The 22,377-nt window shown below is 39.3% G+C and overlaps 1 protein-coding gene across 1 annotated transcript in view; it reads right to left on the bottom strand.

Moving 5' to 3' along the window:
- itga1 (integrin, alpha 1) overlaps positions 1–22,377 on the bottom strand; it is a 62,949-nt gene that overhangs the window by 26,900 nt on the left and 13,672 nt on the right. The window contains exons 2-4 of the mRNA XM_034709139.1: positions 11,287–11,407; positions 4,829–4,938; positions 487–575 (exon numbers count right to left, since the gene is read on the bottom strand). Of these exons, the coding sequence (XP_034565030.1) occupies positions 487–575; positions 4,829–4,938; positions 11,287–11,407 (320 nt within the window). The remainder of the gene's footprint in view (positions 1–486; positions 576–4,828; positions 4,939–11,286; positions 11,408–22,377) is intronic.

The raw sequence follows: 22,377 nt of genomic DNA, 5'->3' as shown, positions 1-22,377 counted from the left end.
CCCTAAGTGTTCAGGCTGAGCTTCAGCTATGTTTATAGCCTCAAAGGATTAATTCTCACATTCAAACATTAGGCTATATTTTCTTTGGCCAATTATCAAGTTGTGGCCTATGAATATATATTTATTGACCACCAGAGTCTATTATTTCTCTAATGTTTTACACCGTAGTCAATGTGAAATTACATTGAAATAACATTTACAGGAGTTCATAGCCATAAACCCTAATAGGTTTCACCACCTCTTTAATACATTTCTGCATTCATACAGTTGATTCACGGTATCCTGCTACATTCCCAGGACACGAAACTGCACTGGGAAACATGGAGGATCAAGCCCACTGTTTCCACACAGAGCAAAGGTCTAGTGAGAGTATGTTTATGCCCAGTTCCTTTCAGGAAAGTATGCAAAGTTCCCCTTTTCTGTTTGCTATGGAAAATGTTCTACATATATATGTTGTATAGAGTACTTTTGTATACTTCAGCTTACCAGAAATCCTCCGTTGGGATTGGTCACCAGTGTCGTTCCCATGGTCATGTTCTCCTTGACTTCATGCACATTGGGAATTGTTGTGTTTTCTAAAAAAAAAAGAGAGATGAATAAACAGAGTGAGAAAAAAGAGAGCAGCACAGGGGAAGAACAGCTGGACAAATTCCTCTTCTGGACTTTCCCATAGGAAGAGAGCCACATACCCTTCTTCTGTACCGCCATCCATGATTTGAACCACTGACAGATAGGTTTCTTACTTAAACAAACTGTTCCTCTCTGTGCATCCTTTGGCAATTAATAAAGGATACAATGAATCAAAATGTTGTGATGATAAATGTCCCACAGAAAGATTTAGAGAACACAAGACATGAAGAAATCACAACATGTGGCTAAAATTAGCAAACTATTGCTTCATCTTTGGGAATGCTCTGGATCTGATGTATTTTTCTTGCCAAGGGACCCACATATTTCTCACAAACTCATTCACATGCCACTTCAATTTTGAATCAAAATGTTTAACGATCCTCAAGGGGATACTTTAAAATTTCTGAATGTCATTAGCAGCAAGTTATGACTCTGGCATGTGTTCTCCTTCAAACAGACACATGCAACAGAGCTGTTATATATTAGGTGTGTGGTGTGATGACTTTTTTTAAAATCAAAACAACTTTCTCCTTATATCCTTTAAATACTGAAGAAGAGACCCTGAATTAAATAATTGTAGACAACATTTAATGCCAACTTCCTAGCTATGAGCTGTTTGAGATTGATGCTGTCAATATTTTGTGTACTCTTATTTATGGATGAGGTGGACTTGAGCCCTGCATCTCATGATGGGTCCTCATGGGACTGTGAGCAGCTCTTTGGAGTTGCAGAGGAGAATAGATGCTTTGTCCTCAGTGAACTGTGAACTCCTGATAACTATCAGAACAAATCACACTTCTCACACAGGCTTGGTTAAAAATGATATCTTGAAATAAATCAGGTCAAATGTCACTTGTACTGTAGCTATAGGAACCATGAAAGAACCCATTAAACACACAGGGACAAGCAATAAAACATGTATTCCATTAAACTGACAACTGTTTGGGTGCAAAGCTTTACTTATAATGTTATTTCATTCTACGTATTTAATACATTTACATAACATATTATGTTGATTGTTTGTTGTTTGGGTTTACTTTTCTAAACAGAGTGTAAATATACTGCAGTTCTGTTTTGCTGACATCAACAAAAACCCCCAGTGTTGGGACTCTACCCACTATGGCATAACCACCATCCAATTTATTTGGTCTGATGGGAACCTGATAAAAACTTACAACATTGCCACACAAATTTAAATAGCTCATTGTGGTTTGGCAGTTCTCTCCTGATCTGGAATGATGCAAACCCAGAGTGGTAACAGGTCTAGGACTGTGGGTGTTGTCAGTGGACGATCAAATTACTCTGCAGGGATTGGATTTACAAGTTATATATAGGCAGTGGTCATTTTCAGAACTATTTTAGATTGGTCTTAGTCTGAGTTTTGAATAATAATTAATCAATAAAAAATCATTTTAGTCATTACTTTCATTCAAAACATTTTCTCTTTATCATTTATTTAGCCAATCAGGAATTGGTATCAAGATTGAAGCAAATCTTTGAACCTGTAAAGCATAATATGGACTCCTTACTTTACTTACATAATTTAGTTTAGACTCTCCCACAATGGCAATGTTACTGCGCTGTGCTTGCTGATCAACTAAGGTAAGGAAATTTCATTATACACTGATAAAAATGGTAATATAATGAAATGTTGCTTGGTCCAAGTTAAGACACAACAGTCAAGATGGCTATATTCAATTCCTTTGACTTCAATAAAAGTGTAATTAAAACACATGAGTGCACTTTTGCCATGGTCCCAACTTTCCCTGTGGTGACAAGCATGCTGGAAAGATATTCAGTTCACTGCAGTCTTAATTGTACTGTCGTCTTTAATGACTTGGAGTTAATCAAATTTTGGTAAAACGTGTTACTAAATATACTCTCTAACACATCACCAAACCAGGATAATTGCAGATTTGAGATGCAGAAATGTAAAATATTAAGCTAACATCACCTAGTAGCTGGTTGTGGTTTGTCATTAGCATGGATCAGGTAAACATCATTAATGAAAATGAGAGATGCATGCATGATCTAGCAGCCTAAACCCTGTGCCTATCCCTAACTCTTGGTATTTGTCAGTGGACTATATCCATAACCCAAGCCATAAGTGGACTTTATCCCTAAACCTAACCCTTGGTTATTGTCAGTGGTCTATATCCCAAACCTAACCTTTGGGCTTACTCACAATTTATCCCCTCGCCCGAACTGAGAGATGCATGCATGATCTAGCAGCCTAAAGACAATGACTGTGCCTAACCCTAACCCTTGGTATTTGTCAGTGGACAATATCCCTAACCCTCACAGTCAGTGGAATACATCCCTAACCCTAACCCTTGGTATTTGTCAGTGGACTATATCCCTAACCCTAACAGTCAGTGGACTTTATGCCTAACCCTAACAGTCAGTGGACTTTATGCCTAACCCTAACCCTTGGTATTTGTCATTGGACTACATCCCTAACCCTAACAGTCAGTGGACTTTATCGCCGACCCTAACCCTTGGTATTTGTCAGTGGGCTATATTCCTAAACCTATTTGAATGATAACCCACTGATTTTTGAGACAACAGCTAATATTAGCATTCGGCCCTAATCTAGATGATAACATTGTTACCAAGAAAGTTTCTGAATGCTTATATTACCATTTGAAAGTGTTGTAAGATTTGGTAGACAGGTCCTACATTTCTAGGAAACACTTACGTTAGCAAGGAACAGGTTGAATGCAAACATTAGCTTTTATCTGATAGTAGCTAATATGGGTACATAGTTCATAGAGTTACATAGTTAAGTCTTTGTGTGTCATTCTTATTTTAGCCTAAAAGAATTTAAAGAGATAGGATAATGTTAGGATTCAGCAACAGTAGTATTAGCAAGGTAGTGGCTAAATGTAAGCATTAGCCGTTGTCGAATATCTTCTGACTTTTAATTATGTTTTGTTATAACAAGTGAAATCTTTCTACTCATTTTTATTGTACCAATATCACTTTTAAAAGGTGTTGTTAGCATTCAGCCACTTCCAGGCTGACTACAATATTAGCTAGGAAGTGGTTACATGCTTACATTCACTGTTTTATGAAAACTGTTATAAAATATGTTATAAGTACTTGAAAAAGCTGCCTGCTTTCCATCTGAATATTCACTAAGTATGTTTTTACACATTTTTCTCATATTTCCTTGACTCATTGAGTTACTGCTTCAAACACAGCATTTGAGCGTGGTCTTAAAGTAAAATGGATGCTGTTTTGTCCCATGTTTCACATTGGACATTAGTTTAAATATGCTTAACATTTGTGGTATAAACAAATACACAAACACAGTTCTTGAATGTTATCTTCATTTTAAACCACTCCTGGTTGTTTGCTAAGTGGTCTGGCTCCGTCTGCCAGCCTCAATCGATTCCCAGTGGATGTTTTCCAGACTACGCTTGAGTTTGTGAGATCAGCACTCATTCAAGATAAAACAAATACAGCACTCTCCTCTGGTATACAGGGGAGTATCATTTCCAGGCCTGTCTGCAAATTATCAGCACTTTACAGTCGGTAAAGCCAATAATTTATCCACAGCAGGTGAACTTTGACTCCTGAGTCTTGGTAAATCTGAGGTGTGAACAGCTGTGTTGAAAAATCTAAATCCCTGAGTGGAGAGTTGGTTTTCAGATAAATTGGTTCTCATGGTCCTGCATGGAAACACAGACATGCACTAATAGAGGCTTTACAGAGTGCTGACTGGAAGCTAAGTTGTGTTTATCTGTTTAATTAAGATACAATTGGATGATTGAAACATTAAAACCTTGTTTATTTACTGTCTTCCAATTTAGATGGGCTTCACTTCCCCCCCAAGGGACCCTATCAGATATACAATAGACTTAAACACACAGAAACACCAGCAAAACAGAACATAATAGAGCTGTATACACAAATTTTCATTATGGGATAATGATTGGATTATTTTCTTAATAAATTGGTTTGTTTAGTTAGTGAAGAATTTGTCAGGCAATTATCCAAAAACCTAAAAAAAATAACAAGAAGCAAATGTGCAAATTTGAGAGGCTGGAAATAGAGAATGTTTTACACTTTTCTATTAAAGAAATACACAAAATATGCATTTCAACAACCATGCATGCACCAAAAACAATAAATGAGTATTAAAACAGTAACAGCAAACACAAGAAGCATACACTAACACACACACTATTCTTACTTGGCAGCTCTAGTTTGATACATGTGTTGTCCCCCGTCCCTACAGGACACTTGTAGACATCTCCTGTCCGTTTAGCTGGCTGTCCCGACAGTGGTGATCCAATCAGAACCCTGAATAAATAAACAAGAGACGAGATTGGTCGGTTAGAAACAGTGCCAACAACCACACAGTTTTACAATAATGATAACAAGCACAGCTCAAATATTGTTGCAGAAATTAAGCACTGGCAAGTTAAACACATTATCTAATTTCCCAACCACTCAAACTGGTCTAAATTACACTTATGAAGTTAAATTGCATGTAAACGGCAGGTTCTGGTTGGCTAATAAATCTCTTAAAGTTTACTTTAATTGGCTCATGATTCTGTGGCCATCATATCATTATATCATCACCCTCAAAGTGTTGTTTAAAATTTCACATGGAAATAGCTCCCAATTAGATAGAAACCTTAATTATCATCTTATTACAACTGCATGAAATGTTGCAGAGCTCAAAGAGTATGTGTAACAGTTTTGTGCTTTATGTTCCACACATCTACATCTTTGTATGTGAGTCATAACATCATCTAACTTCATCAGTAAACTGTAGCTAAAAAAAAGTCTGTCATCTGCCTTCCTCCAAACACTCAGGCTTATTAACATTCCTGCGCTCTAATGGGCCCTGGTCAGCTGAAGTGAAACTCGAAGAGGAACAACAACACACTCTCTGCTCGACCCACACTCTGTTGCTATGATACTACATAGCTGCTAACTCGTTTATTAAGTCTATAAATGAAGATGAGTAAAGGCTGATGTGTATAACAAAGATATTTGCGTGTTTTTGAGGTTTCTGGGCTGTTAGCTCTCTGCAAGCCTTTTTCTGGAATAGCTAATTCAAGATCATGTTGTATTCAAACCTTATTGGAATATTTCTTATTCAAGCTGTATGACTTTGAATGAAGAACTGAACTTGTTTGATAGTTAACGGTCTTGATATCAATTTAAGAGTTATAAAAGTTTGACTTTGTCATGTGAAAGTAATATTTTTTGGATTCTGAATAAATTCGTCTTACAAAAAAAACGCCAACCTTTTTTTTACCACCATATTACATTTTTTTTCTCCTTTAACTCATTTCTTACTTTTAGTCTTGCCCCATTAGATATTCAGATATGATATGTACAATTTCAAAGGCTAACTGTGTCCTCCTGCCTTTGGCATTTATGCTACGCTGAGCTAACGTTTCCTGTCATTAGCTTCTCATTTTACGGAAAGATGGTCCAAATTGGTCCAAATTGTAACACAGATGAAAAGCACATTTGGGAAAATGTCAGATCAGACAGATTTGAAATAAATAATGGAAACGTCTGCCTTTTCAATAAAAGGCCTTTCCTTGTTCTTCCATTGATATATTTTGTAAAGCAAGGAGGGTAAAATTGAGCTTAGAGGGTTAGCCTAAATGTTACACAACAAGATGCTAATATAGACTTTCTTGTCCCCAATATATATCATCATGGGTGCATTCAAAGAACAACTGTGCATCTGATACCTGGCATACACTGCATGATTAAGTCATGGTGGAAGTGAAGTCAAACCAAACCTCATGAGCAACAACTTAAACAAGATGGCAGACTCTCAAGTGGCCAAATAACACACTGATAACTATTAGCATTTGATTTTAGATCAATGGAATAGTGAGTTAAAAAAGAAAGATGAATGAAACTTAAAATGATCTCTTAAAGCTAGGGTTGGTAGTCATGGAAAACTAGCATGAATTTGAATATAGCATGGTCCTCACCAAAACATTATGATAGTGAAAGTTAAAATCACAAACAAACATGGCAGCTGTTAGTACTCACAACTGTCATAATAGCATCATCCAGTTGTACTGGTGACACGATATCAGGAGAAAAGTTATAACACATATAATACTGTAACAGCTCTACTGTTTGTTAACCGTGTTCACTGTAGATGTTCTTAATTCCTACAGTGTTGACAGTCAGTGAAGGCATCAGGAGAGGTGTAGAGTGTGCGAGCTGGAGAGAGGAGAGGCAAGAGGAGAAGTTCTTCATTCATTCAAACATTGATTGTTGCTTTGTTCGTTGGCGTGGTCATGGATGGCAGTGACTAGTGAATACATATGCATTTTCTGTAGGACTTACTAAATCTCATTAATTATTTAGATTGTCAGAGCCCCCGTGGTGAGAGCTTTTTAGACTCTGATCTGGACTACAGTCCTGAGCAAAGCACCTCATCGGGTCAGAGGGGACAGGCCCCGAGGTTGAGCGAGAGGGGCAGTCAGTAGAGGCAGGGGAAGCAGATGCAGGGGACGGGGAGTGAACGCTGGGGAAATGTACGTGCAGGAGGCGGGCAGGATTTGATTGGTTTAAAATTTTGGACCCCAAAAAAGGTGATTGGTTGGTGTTTTCCCAGGTTTACTCCGGCTGTAGATAGCAGCTTTTCTTCGCTCTTTTTTAAGAACACATTATGTATTGATTGCCATTGGGACATAAAGATCATTTTAACCAGTATAACAAAAAGTGTATCTAAATCTGACTACTAGTACCAACCCAAGCTTTAAATGATGATGATGGTAGTTACGTTACATGATGCTAACTATGTTAGCAAGTAAGCCTGTCGCTAAGTGAGGGGGGAAACAGCTTGCCACAGGAAAATCCTCCATGGGCCAGACCTTCTCATTTCAGTGTGGCTTGAGCCGTTTTGGTAGGATACAAAGGCTGGGTCCTTCAAAGGATGCTGCCCCTGAATTTGGATACAACTTCTGAGTTAGTGAAACAGCTTAGAGTGGAACATTACTGCCACAAAATGGACGGATATGAAGGAGAGTGGCTTTAGGGTTGTTGGGGAAATTGAGTTCAACAATAAAATCTGTAAAAAAACCAAACTGACCTATATGGATTTATTTGTTCCTAGACTTGTACATGTTTGGAGAGGTCTACTTTGTGCAGCATCGTGAGCTAGTTCAAAGACATTGGGCAATTCTTCTAATTTGTGTCAGCAATCTTGGGAAATAAAACCCTCTGGTGAGCAAAAAGATTTACTTCTGAACTGTCTCTGCTAAATGTAACACATTTTCTCCACGCAGTTCATCCACCTTTCATCACTGCTGAGATGCACAGAGGAGCTAAAGGGCGTAGGTCAGGAGGAGACATCTGTAAGTCATCAGTCATCTCCCGTTAAGGGCAACCTGTGTGTTACATCAACTCATGATCCTGGTCTTTTCCTCTTAAGTATTCTCCTACTGAGGGCTACATATCATCTCTAATTTTATTGCCCTCCTCCTTAATTCCTTTAAACTTTCTCCATCATTTTCTTAAACATTTTCCAAACTCATGTTCTATTTCTTTCATCTGTTCTTGCTCACTCCTTTGATATGTGACATCCTCCCTCTGCTCTGTGCCTGCTCTGCCCATGTTGTTTCTCAGGTTCACCTTCTTTAATTGGGCCCTTATCACTCAGATCTCTTTGCTTGTCTCTGAACTAGAACAAAATTGTGCTATCTGGAGACGCAACAGAGCCAAAGTGTTTTCAGGGAACAATTTGGAGGCTGGGTAACAGCTGGTTCCACTGATTAGCGGTGAGTGAATTATTGTAACTGATCTCATTTGAACTTGATAAGGGCATTACTGCATAACAGCAGCAGGTACAGATGGGGGAAATTATCAGCTGTGGTGTTGCAACATGTTGGTGGGAAATACATTGAGATATTAAGACTAGAGCAGGGAAAGAAGAGCTGTGGAGAAAGACGATGACTCACAGAGCTATTAACCGCACTCTTATATCTTGAAACAAGGTTTTAAAATTGTGCTCCCAGACAGTTTGAGCAAGGAGTCACAGATGCTTGCTTTCAGTGTATTTACAGGCTGGGTATGTGGATACTCTGGTGGGCAGTTTACAGTTAACAGCCAGAATCGTAAAAACAAAGATCCTCATTACAGCAGCAGCAGCTGGTGTGCTCTCCTTCACTTTTACGGTTTTACAGGTGAACTAGGATTTCACAGTTGGGTTAATTTTGTGTATATGATTGAAATTTAACTAGCTCTAACCACTGATGTATTGTGCACTGATATGAATGACATTTGAAGTCGTACACACAATAATAGTAGGCTTAACGTTACAAATAGCCACAGTAGGATACACAGTTAAGGTGTAAATAATCACTGATCATACACAGTCTACAGTATATCCACTTCTTGTCCCTCTGCAGGTTCACTGCATGAAGGTACTATTATTATACAGAGGAGGGGCTGCTATATCTTAGTCGGCTGCTTAGTGAACAAAAGTGTGCTCAATTTAAAGATTGATGGAAAACAAAGCCAAAAATATAAGACCTTATATAGACAACTTTGGTTAAACTTGTTTGTGAACTATCTGTATTAGCCAATAGAGTGTTAGCTGAGCTAGTTTGTTGTGCTACTTTAATTTTATACAGTGTTGGATGATGCTACCCAAATGTTTTTGGTACCTAAACTTAGTGTGCATTAGGGCTTGGCAATAATTTGATAACCATAATTATTGTTATGTAATTTTTCTCAATAGAAATATGGCAAATGTTTGATATAAATTCAATATATTTAAACCTGTATTTACACCCCCCCAACCACTGGAAAGGGAGGGGGCGCTAGCTAATGTGCCTTAAATGCTAGTTGGCCCCCCACATTACACACAAGAACAAGACGGCATAGAACAGCCAATCATGTTGCAGGGTAAGAGGTAGTCGGGATTAAAGATGTTTGGATTTTTTATCTTGAATGAATTTAAACAGAGCTGAAACGAGCGACAGCAATACTTAGGAAAATGCAAAATCTATCAGCTTAAAGCAGAGTCGTTAGTCTAACACTGTGTTGACTCTGCATTAACTATTAACTTAATACACTTAATTATATATACTCTCAGGATGTGGGTAAAGTAAGAGCATAGAGACAATTTCTGCTGTGCATCTTGATCATGTTTAATGTCCACCGCAACGGTAGTGCAACTGAACACTGAATATCCGTGATGCTTTCACTGCACTGTGGGAAACAACAACACTCTGCCTGTAACCCTTAGTAATCTTAAAGGGGAGTGCACTACTCAAAACAATAGTCAACTCTAGGGATTCAAGAGGCTTATCAGGGTACTAAATCCCAGGTACAAGCTAACAAACCATCTGGTTTCTTCAACTTTCACTCACGACCAAAAATCTTAATTTAAATTTAAATGTCAATGTCAAATGTCAACTTTGAATTGTCAATTTGTTTACTAAAGAATGTGCATGGTTTGGACTTAATCAGAGAAAAGGCCTTAGGGAAAGATCTCTTTTTCGTACCCTTGCAAATTTGGGGGGAAAACTGAAAAAAAAAAGATGGCCGACTTCCTGTCGGGCTTTCACCACGACGAGGTTTTTTTGTAGGTCTTGGCCTGATAGATATGGGAAAAAAACTTCATGAATGTATGTTGAACCGTCTTGAGGGGCTGGCCCTTTGACATTTGAAAATTGAAGGGGGTGCTATTTGCCATTTTTGGGACTTTTCTCAGCAGACCACCAAAATATTGAAATCTTCACCAGGCCTGATGCATGTGCAACTTTTGGGGATTTTTAGGTCATGTTGAAGCCTCCAAAAAGGTAATTCATTGTGAGGGTAGAAAGAACAATAAAAAATCCTTAGGGTTCCAATGGGTCCTTCGCCGACCTTGTCGGTGCTCGGGTCCTAATAATTTGATCTTTATCATGATAATTATGTATATTGACATATATGCCTAGTGTGCCCTAGTGTGCATCCATCATTGACATTTTTTGTGCTTGATGCAGCAACGCCTTAACATCAGAGCACCTTTCACCTTGTGACTACTGTAATTTTGGTTGGCCTTAGAGATGAAGAACAGGGAACAGATTATTTGAGAAGTCAAATGGTTATAACATTATCACATATAAACACAAATGGTATTTGTGAAAGGTTCTGGGGAAATGATCTCTACTTATTTAAGTAAACATGGCAGCCTCAACTAAACTGTGGGTCATAGAGCCCCCATAAGGAAGATTTAGGCAAACCTGTGAATCAATACAAGGAGTTTGGTTATTGGTTAATAATTGGCAAAAGATGAACCTGTCATTAAGTGGGGAAAAGCTGGTAACTGAATCCTCAGGCAAAGTGATAAATCAATAGGCAGGACTGAAAACATAGGTAATAGGTTAGTGATTGGTGTTAACTTGAAAATAAGGCCCACTAGCAGGAGGGCTGAGAGCATATGATCAAGTTCTATGTATTGTTTAGAGTGCTAGACTCAGACCTCAGTACTCATCATTATTATACCAATAAAATAATCTTGCTCCAAACAGACCGTCTTCGTTGAGCCAAGCTAGTCATATTCTGGAGCTAAGGGCTACAGACCAAGCTGTTGGGAGATACATCTGTAAGCTGTGAGGAGATGAAAGATGAGATGATGAAGACATCCTCAGCACAGTGGTTAATGACACTCACCATTTCCCCTCGCTGTTCTCAAACTGCTGAACAGTGTAACCGAACATATCCTCTAGAGGACCGTCAAACGACAGCCCATTCTTCTGGTCCACGTTGAAGGACAGTACACAGGCCAGCAGCACTGTGGGGACAGAGGAAAAGGAAAGGTTATGGATGACTGCCAGCCAGGGGACTGTTGTTTACTGCTCTCCAGTATGAACTCAGATTAAATTACCTTTCTTAATAATAAATAATTCAATCTGGAGATTACAGACTTGTGTATTCATTCTCTTAATAAGCTGAAGGTCAGTAATTACAAACATTCATTTTGAATGTTTATGAGATATTTAAGATGCAACCAGGAAATGAAAAATAAACATTTTGGATGAACACGCCATGATATTTAGGAAGCTGGTGTTACCATATGTATTGTGATACAGGAGTAAGAAATTCAATATGATGCATTGCATTATTATAAATATGATTATTAACATATTACTGCAATACTGAACTATATCAATGTGTTCTTGCACTTACTGTACTGAGGTGCACTGAGCTGACTAATAACCTGTGTAAACCTTTTCACCTTTCACCTCCCCCCCCCACACACACACACAGAGAAAATGATTCTGGAGATCACTGGAGGAATTTCAGACATCACTGTGAAGCACTTTGGTCAGAGTCCAGTCTGACCTGCAGGACAATGATTTCTTCTCTGCACTGTGGGCAGTCTGCACCCGTCTGTCACTGAGCTGAGTATATATCACAGAGGCTCTATATAAATCCATCCATGTCTCATTGTGCTGCCACTACAATGCCACTCTTTATATCTACTAGAGCCAGGGAATTCCTCTAGTATAATTTATTCAATTCCCAGACTTGTGAGGGAGTGCAGAGGAGTCAAAGTCGAACACTGGAATAAAAAGAAAGATCTCGCAGACACAGACCACATACATGGAGACGCAAATAAAAAGCAGCTATGTGTTCTCTGAAGATCATGCTTTGTAGCTAATGTGTCTGGTCTGACTCAAAAAAAAAGACAACAACCATATGAAGTCTGGATTGGGCTGTCAAAGTAATTATAGAGCTTGTAGCCACACTACTGTTTAAGTTTTAAGAAAGACACTACAGTCAGTCTGTGCATGACTGTTGTCCAGTCTGAACTATGTCTACCCTCATATGATAGATTGTCTTGGAATTTTGTGCAGACATTTGTGGTTCTCAGACAGTCAGAATGTCTTGCTTTGATAAAAACTATTCATGTCCCTCTCAGAATTAATTAGAATAACCTTTGTGATTGTCTGACTTGTCATTTAGGTCATCATTAAATCTTCATTCTGTCTTTCAATTTAGATTAGGATCTTATAGTATACCTGTATACACAATGTAATGTACATGTTAGCATCGTTATGTGAGCATAAGAGCTGTTTAAGCATTTATTATTATTGTTTTTTTCTTGCAGCCCACAACTTTGTTGTTGAATTTATTCTAACTGTTTATTCTAACTGTTTTGAAAAAAATAATAATAATAAATCAAAATACTTTGAAAAATAAAGTGTCTGCTAACTGCTCAGACCATTCAGAATTAAGACAAAGTTAGGTAATAGCAGAAGTTACAGAGAGATTATTTTCATCAGGAGTTTTCATAACATAGCTATAACGTTGGTCACAAATGTATAATCTATTTATCAGAGTGTAAGAAAAAAAGGGTCTACATTCGAGTCCTTTCTAATCTTTTTTACTTTTGGTATATTTTCAGTCATTGGTATACGTTTCTCTGCAGCATTCAAATCCAAAATAAATCCCCTTATAGAGAAAATAAAGCCTATTGAATTGAATAAAATCTTATCATAAGGCATCGTATTGTATCATATCATTTCGTATCGTTCCATATCGTACTATATCGTAAAGTATCATATCGTATCTTACTTCATTGTACTGTATCGTATCATATAGTATGGTCTCTTCGTATCGAACTGCATCGTTTCGCATCATACAGCATCATATCGTGTCATGTTATGTTGTGTCCATAGACTGTATAAAATATGGACGTAGTATCCGTGACGTCACCCATCTGTTTCTGATGATTTTCATATTACATCCATACATACATGGACGTGACGTGAATCACGTCTCGTCACGTCACGTCACGTCACATCACATCTCGTCACGTCATGTCACATCACATACCTAACATTAGATTAGATGTCTTTTAACTGATAACACATAAATTACACCATTATATACTTTAAGGTGTATTCATTTACTTTTTAATAAGAAATTGAAGTGCACAACAATTCTGGTGGCACAACCCATACTCCATACTATCAAACTATTCACATACCATACATATACTATGTGTGCTGTTGAATGTGTGGTGCAGTCCCCTGCACATGTTAGCAACACAAACAGGGATCAGTGCATATGTATGTGGACCATAACTCATAGAGGATGAGATGCATGAATTACATCCAATTAGGTCTGTTAGCAGCCCCTCTCACTGCTTTTTATAAACACAGGACTTATCAAAACACACTGCTGCCAGTCATCATCCTGCTGTGTTTAGATGATGATCACATATAAGATTATGCTCTTTACATTCCCCTTGGGTTGAGAGAGATACACAGAGAAAAAAAGAGAGGGAGAGGAGGGGACCTGCAGAGTCATACAGTGGAATCCCGGCCAAGAAATATTATCCCCCCTGTTTCTGCCTCGGTCATTTCTCTACTTCCTCTGTTACCCCTCGCCATCTCTCAGAGAATCTCAATTTCCTGTTCCTATTAACCTGATTATACACATCCCTTCAAGTCCAAAGTAACACACATGCACGCACAAAAACTCACACATACATAGAGACGCACAGCGTTAATTTAGCTGATTTAAGATGGCTTTAGGCCAACCAGGCCTTTTCCATTTATCACAGCCTGGACTCAAGTACATTTCAGAGTCAAAGCCGGCCTGAGCTGTAAATTACACCAATATGTCCTCTGTCTTTTGGCCAACACGTCTTTTGTGTACACCAATCTCATTTTGCTGCATTTCATCTCTCCTTATCCTGTTCTGCTTAAATCAAAACCAGTGAGTTATGTAACTGGCTATTTTCATGAGCTGGGGTAACATCTGCCCTGGAAAACCAATAACTGGACTTCATCCTTTGTGGATGGAAACGGGCTCATGAGCCTCTGAGGTACTGGCATATAAAGCTGTCCATCACTGTCTGAAGGGTTCATGTAGAACTCCATTACACATGGTGAGCAGAGAAGAGCAGGGGGAGGAGGTGAGTTTCTACCCATGTGACACAGCCTAGTGTCATCACTTCGGTCCATACTAAGATACTGGTGGAATAAATTAACATATAAGAGACGGATTTCCATGAAATCTGTACAACACATGTTGCACATTTGTGTATACAAAAAGTGAAGGCAGCCTCTTGGTTACAAAAGTGAAACCATTGCACGAGTGCCTAAACCTGCATCTTTTATTGGCCAGCAGGGGCAACTCCAATTGTTGCAGAAAATAGTTCAGTTATACAAAACTAGAGGTGAATATGACCCTTATCAGTTTATTACATAGCACAGTTAACTATGTCCTGGGACGTTTATGCTCTCATAGCTAGCTTAAAATCTCCTTTAATCCCGCATGGTGTTCTTTTAGTTAAATATGGTCCCATTTAGAGTTAGACAGGGGTTCAAAGATGGTAGGCATCTGGGCATGTCTTCTTGACAAGTCCCTTAAATGGCATCCTGTCAATCAGAAAAGATAGTTAACATAACATGTTCCCCCCTCTTCTCTGGATGTGGTCATAGATGGCAACAGCCAAACACCAAGCTTAGGGTCTTCATATTGGACTTCCAAAAAATCAATGGGCTAAGTCATTCAGTCATAGTCTAGTTAGTCCACTCAGGATACAATTCACGATCTTATAGAGGGGTCAAAGTCTTGTTTTGGCCAATACTCAGATTAATCACTAAATAAATGATAGAGACTGTTTATGTATGTTAATGCCATGACAATTACGTTAGCAATCCTGAAAATCCTCTAACTCCGGGGGTTTGTCCAGACATTTCTGACTGTGGTGTTACAACACGGACCAATTAGTTGTTTTTGTAAATTAAGTCCCACCGTTGACAAGGCAAAGAGCCAATCATAGTTCAGGGGTGGCCAATCAAATTTCAAAGGGGTCCATGCCACCCCTCTCTACCGCTTTGGACACACCCCTGATGATATATTCTATAAATCAGTATATTAGCCTTGTCATTTTGAGCACTTGTAATGCAGTTGGGTTAGCATGCTAACGTTTCCATTGGGATCTGGGCACCACTGTGTCTACTCATAGCTGATATCACTGCTCTTTGAACAAAAATGGGTGATTTGCAGATACAACTCAGTGTTTGTTTGTTGTCTCAAAACCGAAATCTAATTTTTCCTCACCAGAAATCTCTAACCTAATTCTGTTCAAAATATCACAGCCACAAGACTACAATGATCAACCAATCAGTCTGTTTTTGGTCAAGCACCATGTGGACCTGATTGACCCTGGCAGTCTGTCAGCCACACTAACCCACAATAAAACCATGCCGCCCTCTCTGCAACAGCCATCAAAACCAAAAGGACTCCATATCAGTATTTAACAATTTTGCAAAACATCAAAACCAAGTCGCAAAAATTAGATCTGTTTGATACCACAGAGCAGAAAGCAGCGCAGATCAGCACCTGCTGCCCTGTAAGACATCAAACCAGCAATAAAAACAACCTCAAGTCAGCACCTGTGGGCTTCAAAGCTTCGTTCAACCACAGTAACTACACACCCGACTGCCACCTGCTCATCTGTAACATATCTAACCAGCTATAACCGGCTTTAAAGCTTTACAAAAATCAGCACCTGTGGGGACAAAGTCATTAAGTAATGCTGAAACTCAACTTTATTAAGTTGCAACATGAAACAAGTGTTAAGTTGATGCAAGGTAGTAACCTAAAAAAAACACCAACACAGATTCAAATAAGGATCCTTAGTAGCTCAGGATGGTAGCCAGGAACAGTGTTAATGTACTTCAGCTGGAAGAGAAAGAAACCTGATGGACTGGTGTCTGTCCATTCAAAGGAAGAGTGGCTTTGGGTGGGACCTTTATGCAGCATGTGTTGCTATTTAACAACAGAAACAACCAGGAAAAAGAAAAGCTTCATATTCTGCCCGAAGTTATAAACTGAAATATTTCAAGATTCCCTCCTCTTTTCTTTTATCTTTTATCTTTTATCTCAGTTTTTCTTCTGTACCACCTTTCTTTCTTCAACCTTTTCACTGATTTCTTCTTTTTATATGCTCCAACAGTATCCACTCTCTTCTCTCTAATCAGCTTAGAAATGGTCAGTCACAAGATGAACTTTAAAAGACTGAATGCTTTTAGATTCATTGGCCTTGACATAATTTTCTCATTAGGCTGTCTGCTCAGTTGCTGCTTATTTCTTGGTAAATGTGCAGCATGTGGGCGTGCAGCAGACTCAAGAGGTCATGAATGTAGGCGCGTTTGTGTTTTTACTTGACAGGGGAAGACACAAGAGACGGCATTCTTTTGAATTCTAGTGATGATGTCTGCTAGCAGAGGGAGATAACATTAAAAAAAAGATAAACTCCAGCCCAATGTGGAACAAAACTGTGGTTGTAAAAAGCAGTTAACAGTGCTTTGAACTAAATGGTAACAAAAGCCACTTTCACACATGTGTTGAACATGTAGGAACAAAACTACATGAAAAAATACAAACGTCTGAATCAGTCCAGCTGGACAGACTTGACCTCCAAATATGAAGTTTGTTTTATGTCCAATTCAGTTGATATGTGAACAGAGCAGGTAAATTGTCCCGAGCATTCACAACAAGTGATTGGGTATGTTGCATAAAGATGCTGAATTGAATGTTGCAGCTTCAAACTTGATGTGCTCTCTTGTATATTGCAGCACAGTATTTTGTTTGTATTGCTGTCCTGTGCTCCATGTGAACAAGGGATATTCCAAATATCATGACATCCAGACATGATTCTTTGGATACTGCTCGCAGATGGAGCGTGGAAGTAAACTAACATGCTCAAAACTGCAGAAAAATGGTTCAAACTGAGGCCTGAAGTTGTCGATACTTCAAGACTGTAAGGCTGTGGTGGAGGTTGAAGAGTTCACTGAATTTTTAACTTCAACTATTAAGCTGGACGAGTCTTTAAATCTCCAACCTGATTTATACTTCTAGGTCGAATCGATGGGGTAGCCCACGCTGTAAGTCTGAGTAGCTCCCGTACCTACACAGAGGACCATGCATGTAGCCAACGAGCACTTCCTCCAAAATGTAACTATGCCTCTAATCAACGTGGATTGCAAGCCCTAGGATTGGTCTGCTCAGCGTCATTGTATTTCCCAAATTTACATCACTTCTGGGATCACCGCACATTGACCATGTATTTAATCTCTTCCAACGTGTCCTCTCTATTCTTCCCTGTAATCATGCTGCATGACAAACAGCAAAATGTATCAGTATAACATAACAGGCTTGGAATCGCTGGAAAAAAGTAAACAGAAAATATAGCGGGGCCGAAAACAGGCGATCTGACTATCAAAGAGACCACACTGCCCTCAAGTGTTTCGGCGCATCGAGACACATCGACACACAAGTATGTAGTGCTATCGTCCGAGTCGACCACTGCTGCCAAAGTATAAACCAGGCTTTAAGCTACATGTTTTGAGCTCCAACCACACTCTTTTTTTTCTCTGCGGCTAGATATTAACCATATCCGTTGTACAGACTTACTGATCTGTGATCCCAAAGGTTTTTTTGTAATCTTTCTGTACATGCTTGGTCCTCCTTCTCCAAAAAAAAAAAGTATTCCTCATCAATACAACAGAAACAGGTGATCAGTTCTTAGCTCACTATGGCTGGGATCAAAACTCTTACCTTTTACTGCAGCTTTTGATAGTCACTGCTCTTGACAAAGTAGCACATTTAAAGGTGAGATCTAAAGGAGTATATAACACTTGATTTTATGCTGTCTGCAGCCTGAGACAGCAGTGTTGTAGATCTAGACATCTGAGGAAGGCCGCTGGTCTGGTACATTGCCTATTCCTCAAAGACATTTGCCGTTCTTTCAATAAACCAGTAGAGGACACCTGAATTGCTTACATTCAATCTTCAATCTCTTCCTCAAGAAGAAAACCAAACCCTATGACAAAACTACCTCTCTTAACTGTATTGTCATTTTGTTGTTTTTTTACAGAAGATGAATGTAGAGGATCCTTTTGTTTCTATGGTTCATCCAAAGGGGAAAACAAATCTTTGTTTAGAATTTCACACCAATCGATCTAATTATATCCAAGATATTTAACTTTAAAACATTAACAGGGTACAGGGATGTACACGGATCACCAAAGTGTGCAGGATTCATTCTCTTTGTACCATGAATAGATGTGGAATTTCCAACCGTCAATCAACTTAAGTATATGGGGGATATTTCATAAGAGATATAATAATTTTGCCATGCTGGTAGCACAAAATAGAGTCAAAGTTTTCCTGAAATTCCCAACAGTCTGTCCATTAGTTGCTGAGATATTTAAGTTTGGACCAAAGTAGAGCAACTAACAGACAGCCCAAAACACTAAAATCTATTTCTGCTAACCCTGCTTGCTACTCAGTGTGCTTCCTCTCCTCCACCCATTCATTAATTCATTCTCCCTTTCCTCTCTCCCTCAGGAACATCATCCATCCCTTTACAATTTCTCCCCTCCATTCATCTCTGTCACTCCATCTCTCCCACCGCCCATTCCAGCATCTCTCTCGCCTCTCCTCATGCTTCCTTTCATTCATTGATTGAACATGACGGCTCGATGGTGTCGGGTTCCACTCTGTGAAACCTCCAGATGTATCCTCTGGAGCTCGTCCTTTTTTCGTTGAAGCAGAAAACATGTCGGTGTACAAGCTGAGACCCACGCATGACATCATCCCCCCCGATGGTTGTCAAAGCTTTCATCCCCCCTCAAACTTCCCTCTGTATACAGCAGGGGTGGTTGATGCTCTCCTGACCATAGCCGTATATACATACTATAGCTGCCATATCTGCTGATCACAACAGTTTTAACACACAGGGAGCAGCTGGGAGGAGGGGGCTGCTGGGACAGATCAAACACCTCTGGAGGAACTAAAAATACACACACCCAAGGGTCATAGAACAACCTTCCTCCAGATTCAATAAGCAACATGCAAAAATAATCATTCTATACCTCATGCTATGAGATTAACAGAGAGAGAAAATACTACAACCTCCAAATCCCTGCTAATCAAATAGTCTTAAAACCTCACTGTAGGTTTATTTTACAAAGTTAGAGAAAGCAAACACGAATTTGAAGGAAAGGGAGACATAAACGAGAATCTAACAGACAGAAAATGGAGTAGATGGCTGTCAATTATCCTGTACAGCTCTCTGACTAGAAAGCTTACAGTTGTTATCTGATAATAAGCCTGTGTATAAACCAAATTCAATCATTAACAACAAACAATATACTGGTATTCCCTAATTAGTGCTCTATAAAACCCCTGTGGGATTTATATGTGGTGTAGTGTGTTTTAAATAATCCAGTGTTATCTGGCCTTTAGCCACACTACCACTTAATAGAAGGACACATATTGATCCAAACTATCTATGTTGCTTTAATTTTAATTAGTGGTAAATAAATACACGAGCAGTTGAGTGCTTTGTTTCTCATGGCCTGCTGTATGGGCAAATCGATGCAATTCATTTATATGAAAAACAAGTGAAAGTTAGCTAAGTGGTCCTTTTAAGCTAACTTTTTGTTTTAATGCAGATAAGGGTAAACCCAAAAAGACTAATTTTCTTGTTTTCTAAGAGAATGATGGGTAGATATTTCAGTCAAATGTCTGTGTAGCAGGTCTGGAGCCAGTTATGGGTTCTGTTGGCATTAGCTGTTAGCCTAGCTTAACTTACAACTGTACATTGAGAGACACAGCTATACATATTGTGGAGGTAAGCTAACATGTTCAAAAGCCTGGAGCCAGTCTCTGCAGTTTTGAGCATGTTAGCTTACTTCCACGCACCATCTGGGAACAACTATAGCTGTGTCTCTCAATGTACACTCATGAAGTTAAGCTAGATTAACAGCTAATGCCAACAGAACCCAGAACTGGCTCCAGACTTGCTGCACAGACATGGAACTGTATTATATTCCCATCCACCTCTTAGAAAGCAAGCACAAGCTTAGTAATTTAAGTTAAAAAGACAGTGAACTCTTCAACCTCCACCACAGCCTGACAGTCTTGGAGTACCGACACCATACAGGTCTCAGCGTGAACTAAGGTTGCCACCATAGACTGTACAAAATATGGACGTAGTATCCGTGACGTCCCCCATCTGTTCCTGAGCACTGTTTTGAAGCCAATCGACGGCAAGAGCCATATTGGAAATGCAGAACTCAACCAGGCAGAGTGTTACGTAAAGGGGCGGAGTTTGAGCCTCCTAGCCAACAGCTATGTGTTCCCGACCGGGAGTGAAGTCAGTCATGTCCTTATTTGGGCAAAAACTCATAATCTTAATATCTTCTGAACCGTCACGTTAGAAAAAAATTCACCCCCCGTACAGTGTGTGCCGATAGAGAGATAAGCTATGTAGGGCCAAGCTGTTTTTTGAACCAGGCTGTAAACACGTTTATTAATGCTGCAAATATCGTCTTTTTAAAATCTGTGTCTATGTGGTTTCCGGTGTTTCTGCAGCCAGCCTCAAGCGGATGCTTGATGAACTGCTTCCGCATAGGCTTCCTAGTTTGAGACCAGAGGTTGCCGATTGGTTGCCACCTTGGATTTGTGAAAAAAAGGGACACTTGACCATTTGTTTGGGGCGGAGGGCTCAGCCACTATTATCAGTTCAGACTGACCAAATGAACATAAAATTCGGACATAGGACACTGGTAAGCTCTGCCGCAGCAATCTTGTCTTCAATGGCTGCCTGTTTTTGTTTGTTTGATACCACAGCTTCATGCTTTTTTATTTTTGCATGGACTTCCAATGCATTTTTCCCTTCATATTTTATGGAGATTTTCGCCGGACACAAGAAGCATGTGGCGGAAAAATTGTCTCCATGGGTCGACCATTCAAACTCTGACAGTGTCGCCCAGTCAGGATTGTTCCTAGTACATCGTTTTTTTCGTGCTGGTGGCTTGCATGTATATTTGCTCCATCTCCTTCCTCGTCATTTTTGTCTCCTCCCATTTCAAATGGAGACGCCAAAAGTTGGTGAAAAGTTGGTCAAGTTTCCTTCCCTGCTTGAGCCGTTTTGAGCGCTAGGATGCCACAGTGTGACATACGCATAAACGGGAAGAAAACATAGACAATTTTCAATAGCCGCAGAAGCACGGGGGATCTTTCTAGACTACAGAACGAAGGTAATCAAATGAGGTTTTTGCATTTACCAATGGGACAATGTATGTCCCAGGAGAGATTTTTATTTTCCCGGGACATCTGGTAAAATAAATAGAACGATTCTGGGAAAAACAGGACGGGTGGCAACTCTAGCGTGAACCCTTTTTCTGCAGTTTTGAGCATGTTAGCTTACTTCCACGCACCATCTGCGAACAATATCTATAGCTGTGTCTCCCAATGTAGTCATGAAGTTAAGCTAGGCTAACTGCTAATGCCAACAGAACTGTCCAAGATACATATTTCAAAGTATTTACATTGGTGTTGACATGCCTTAGTGGGGGTGACTCCCACCCTCTACACTCCCTCTGCACTCCCTGTCAAAAACAAAGATGTGCTCAAGCAAGGTCCAAACTCCTCCTTATTTTTTGTTCCTTTTGCTGTTATTTCAAGGCCACTCAAGCACAGTAAAGAGAAACATCACATATGGCAAACACCCTCTGATTATGTTGAATTAGTAGCAAAAATAGGCTAAAGTCTTCATAGACTTCAGAGAATTGATATCATGACAATTAGAAGCCCAATATAGAAGTTTGATCCCTGAATTTGCAACAGCTGTGACTGAAAAATATGCAAAATGTTTGAGTGTTGAGTACCCAGATGATCTGATGCCACATCTAAATCACTTGTAGCCAACAGCTTCAACTGGGAAGT

This window comes from Notolabrus celidotus, chromosome 19 (genome assembly GCF_009762535.1).
Source record: "Notolabrus celidotus isolate fNotCel1 chromosome 19, fNotCel1.pri, whole genome shotgun sequence".
Classification (NCBI taxonomy): Eukaryota; Metazoa; Chordata; class Actinopteri; order Labriformes; family Labridae; genus Notolabrus; species Notolabrus celidotus.
This window is presented reverse-complemented; position numbering and strand designations above follow the sequence as displayed.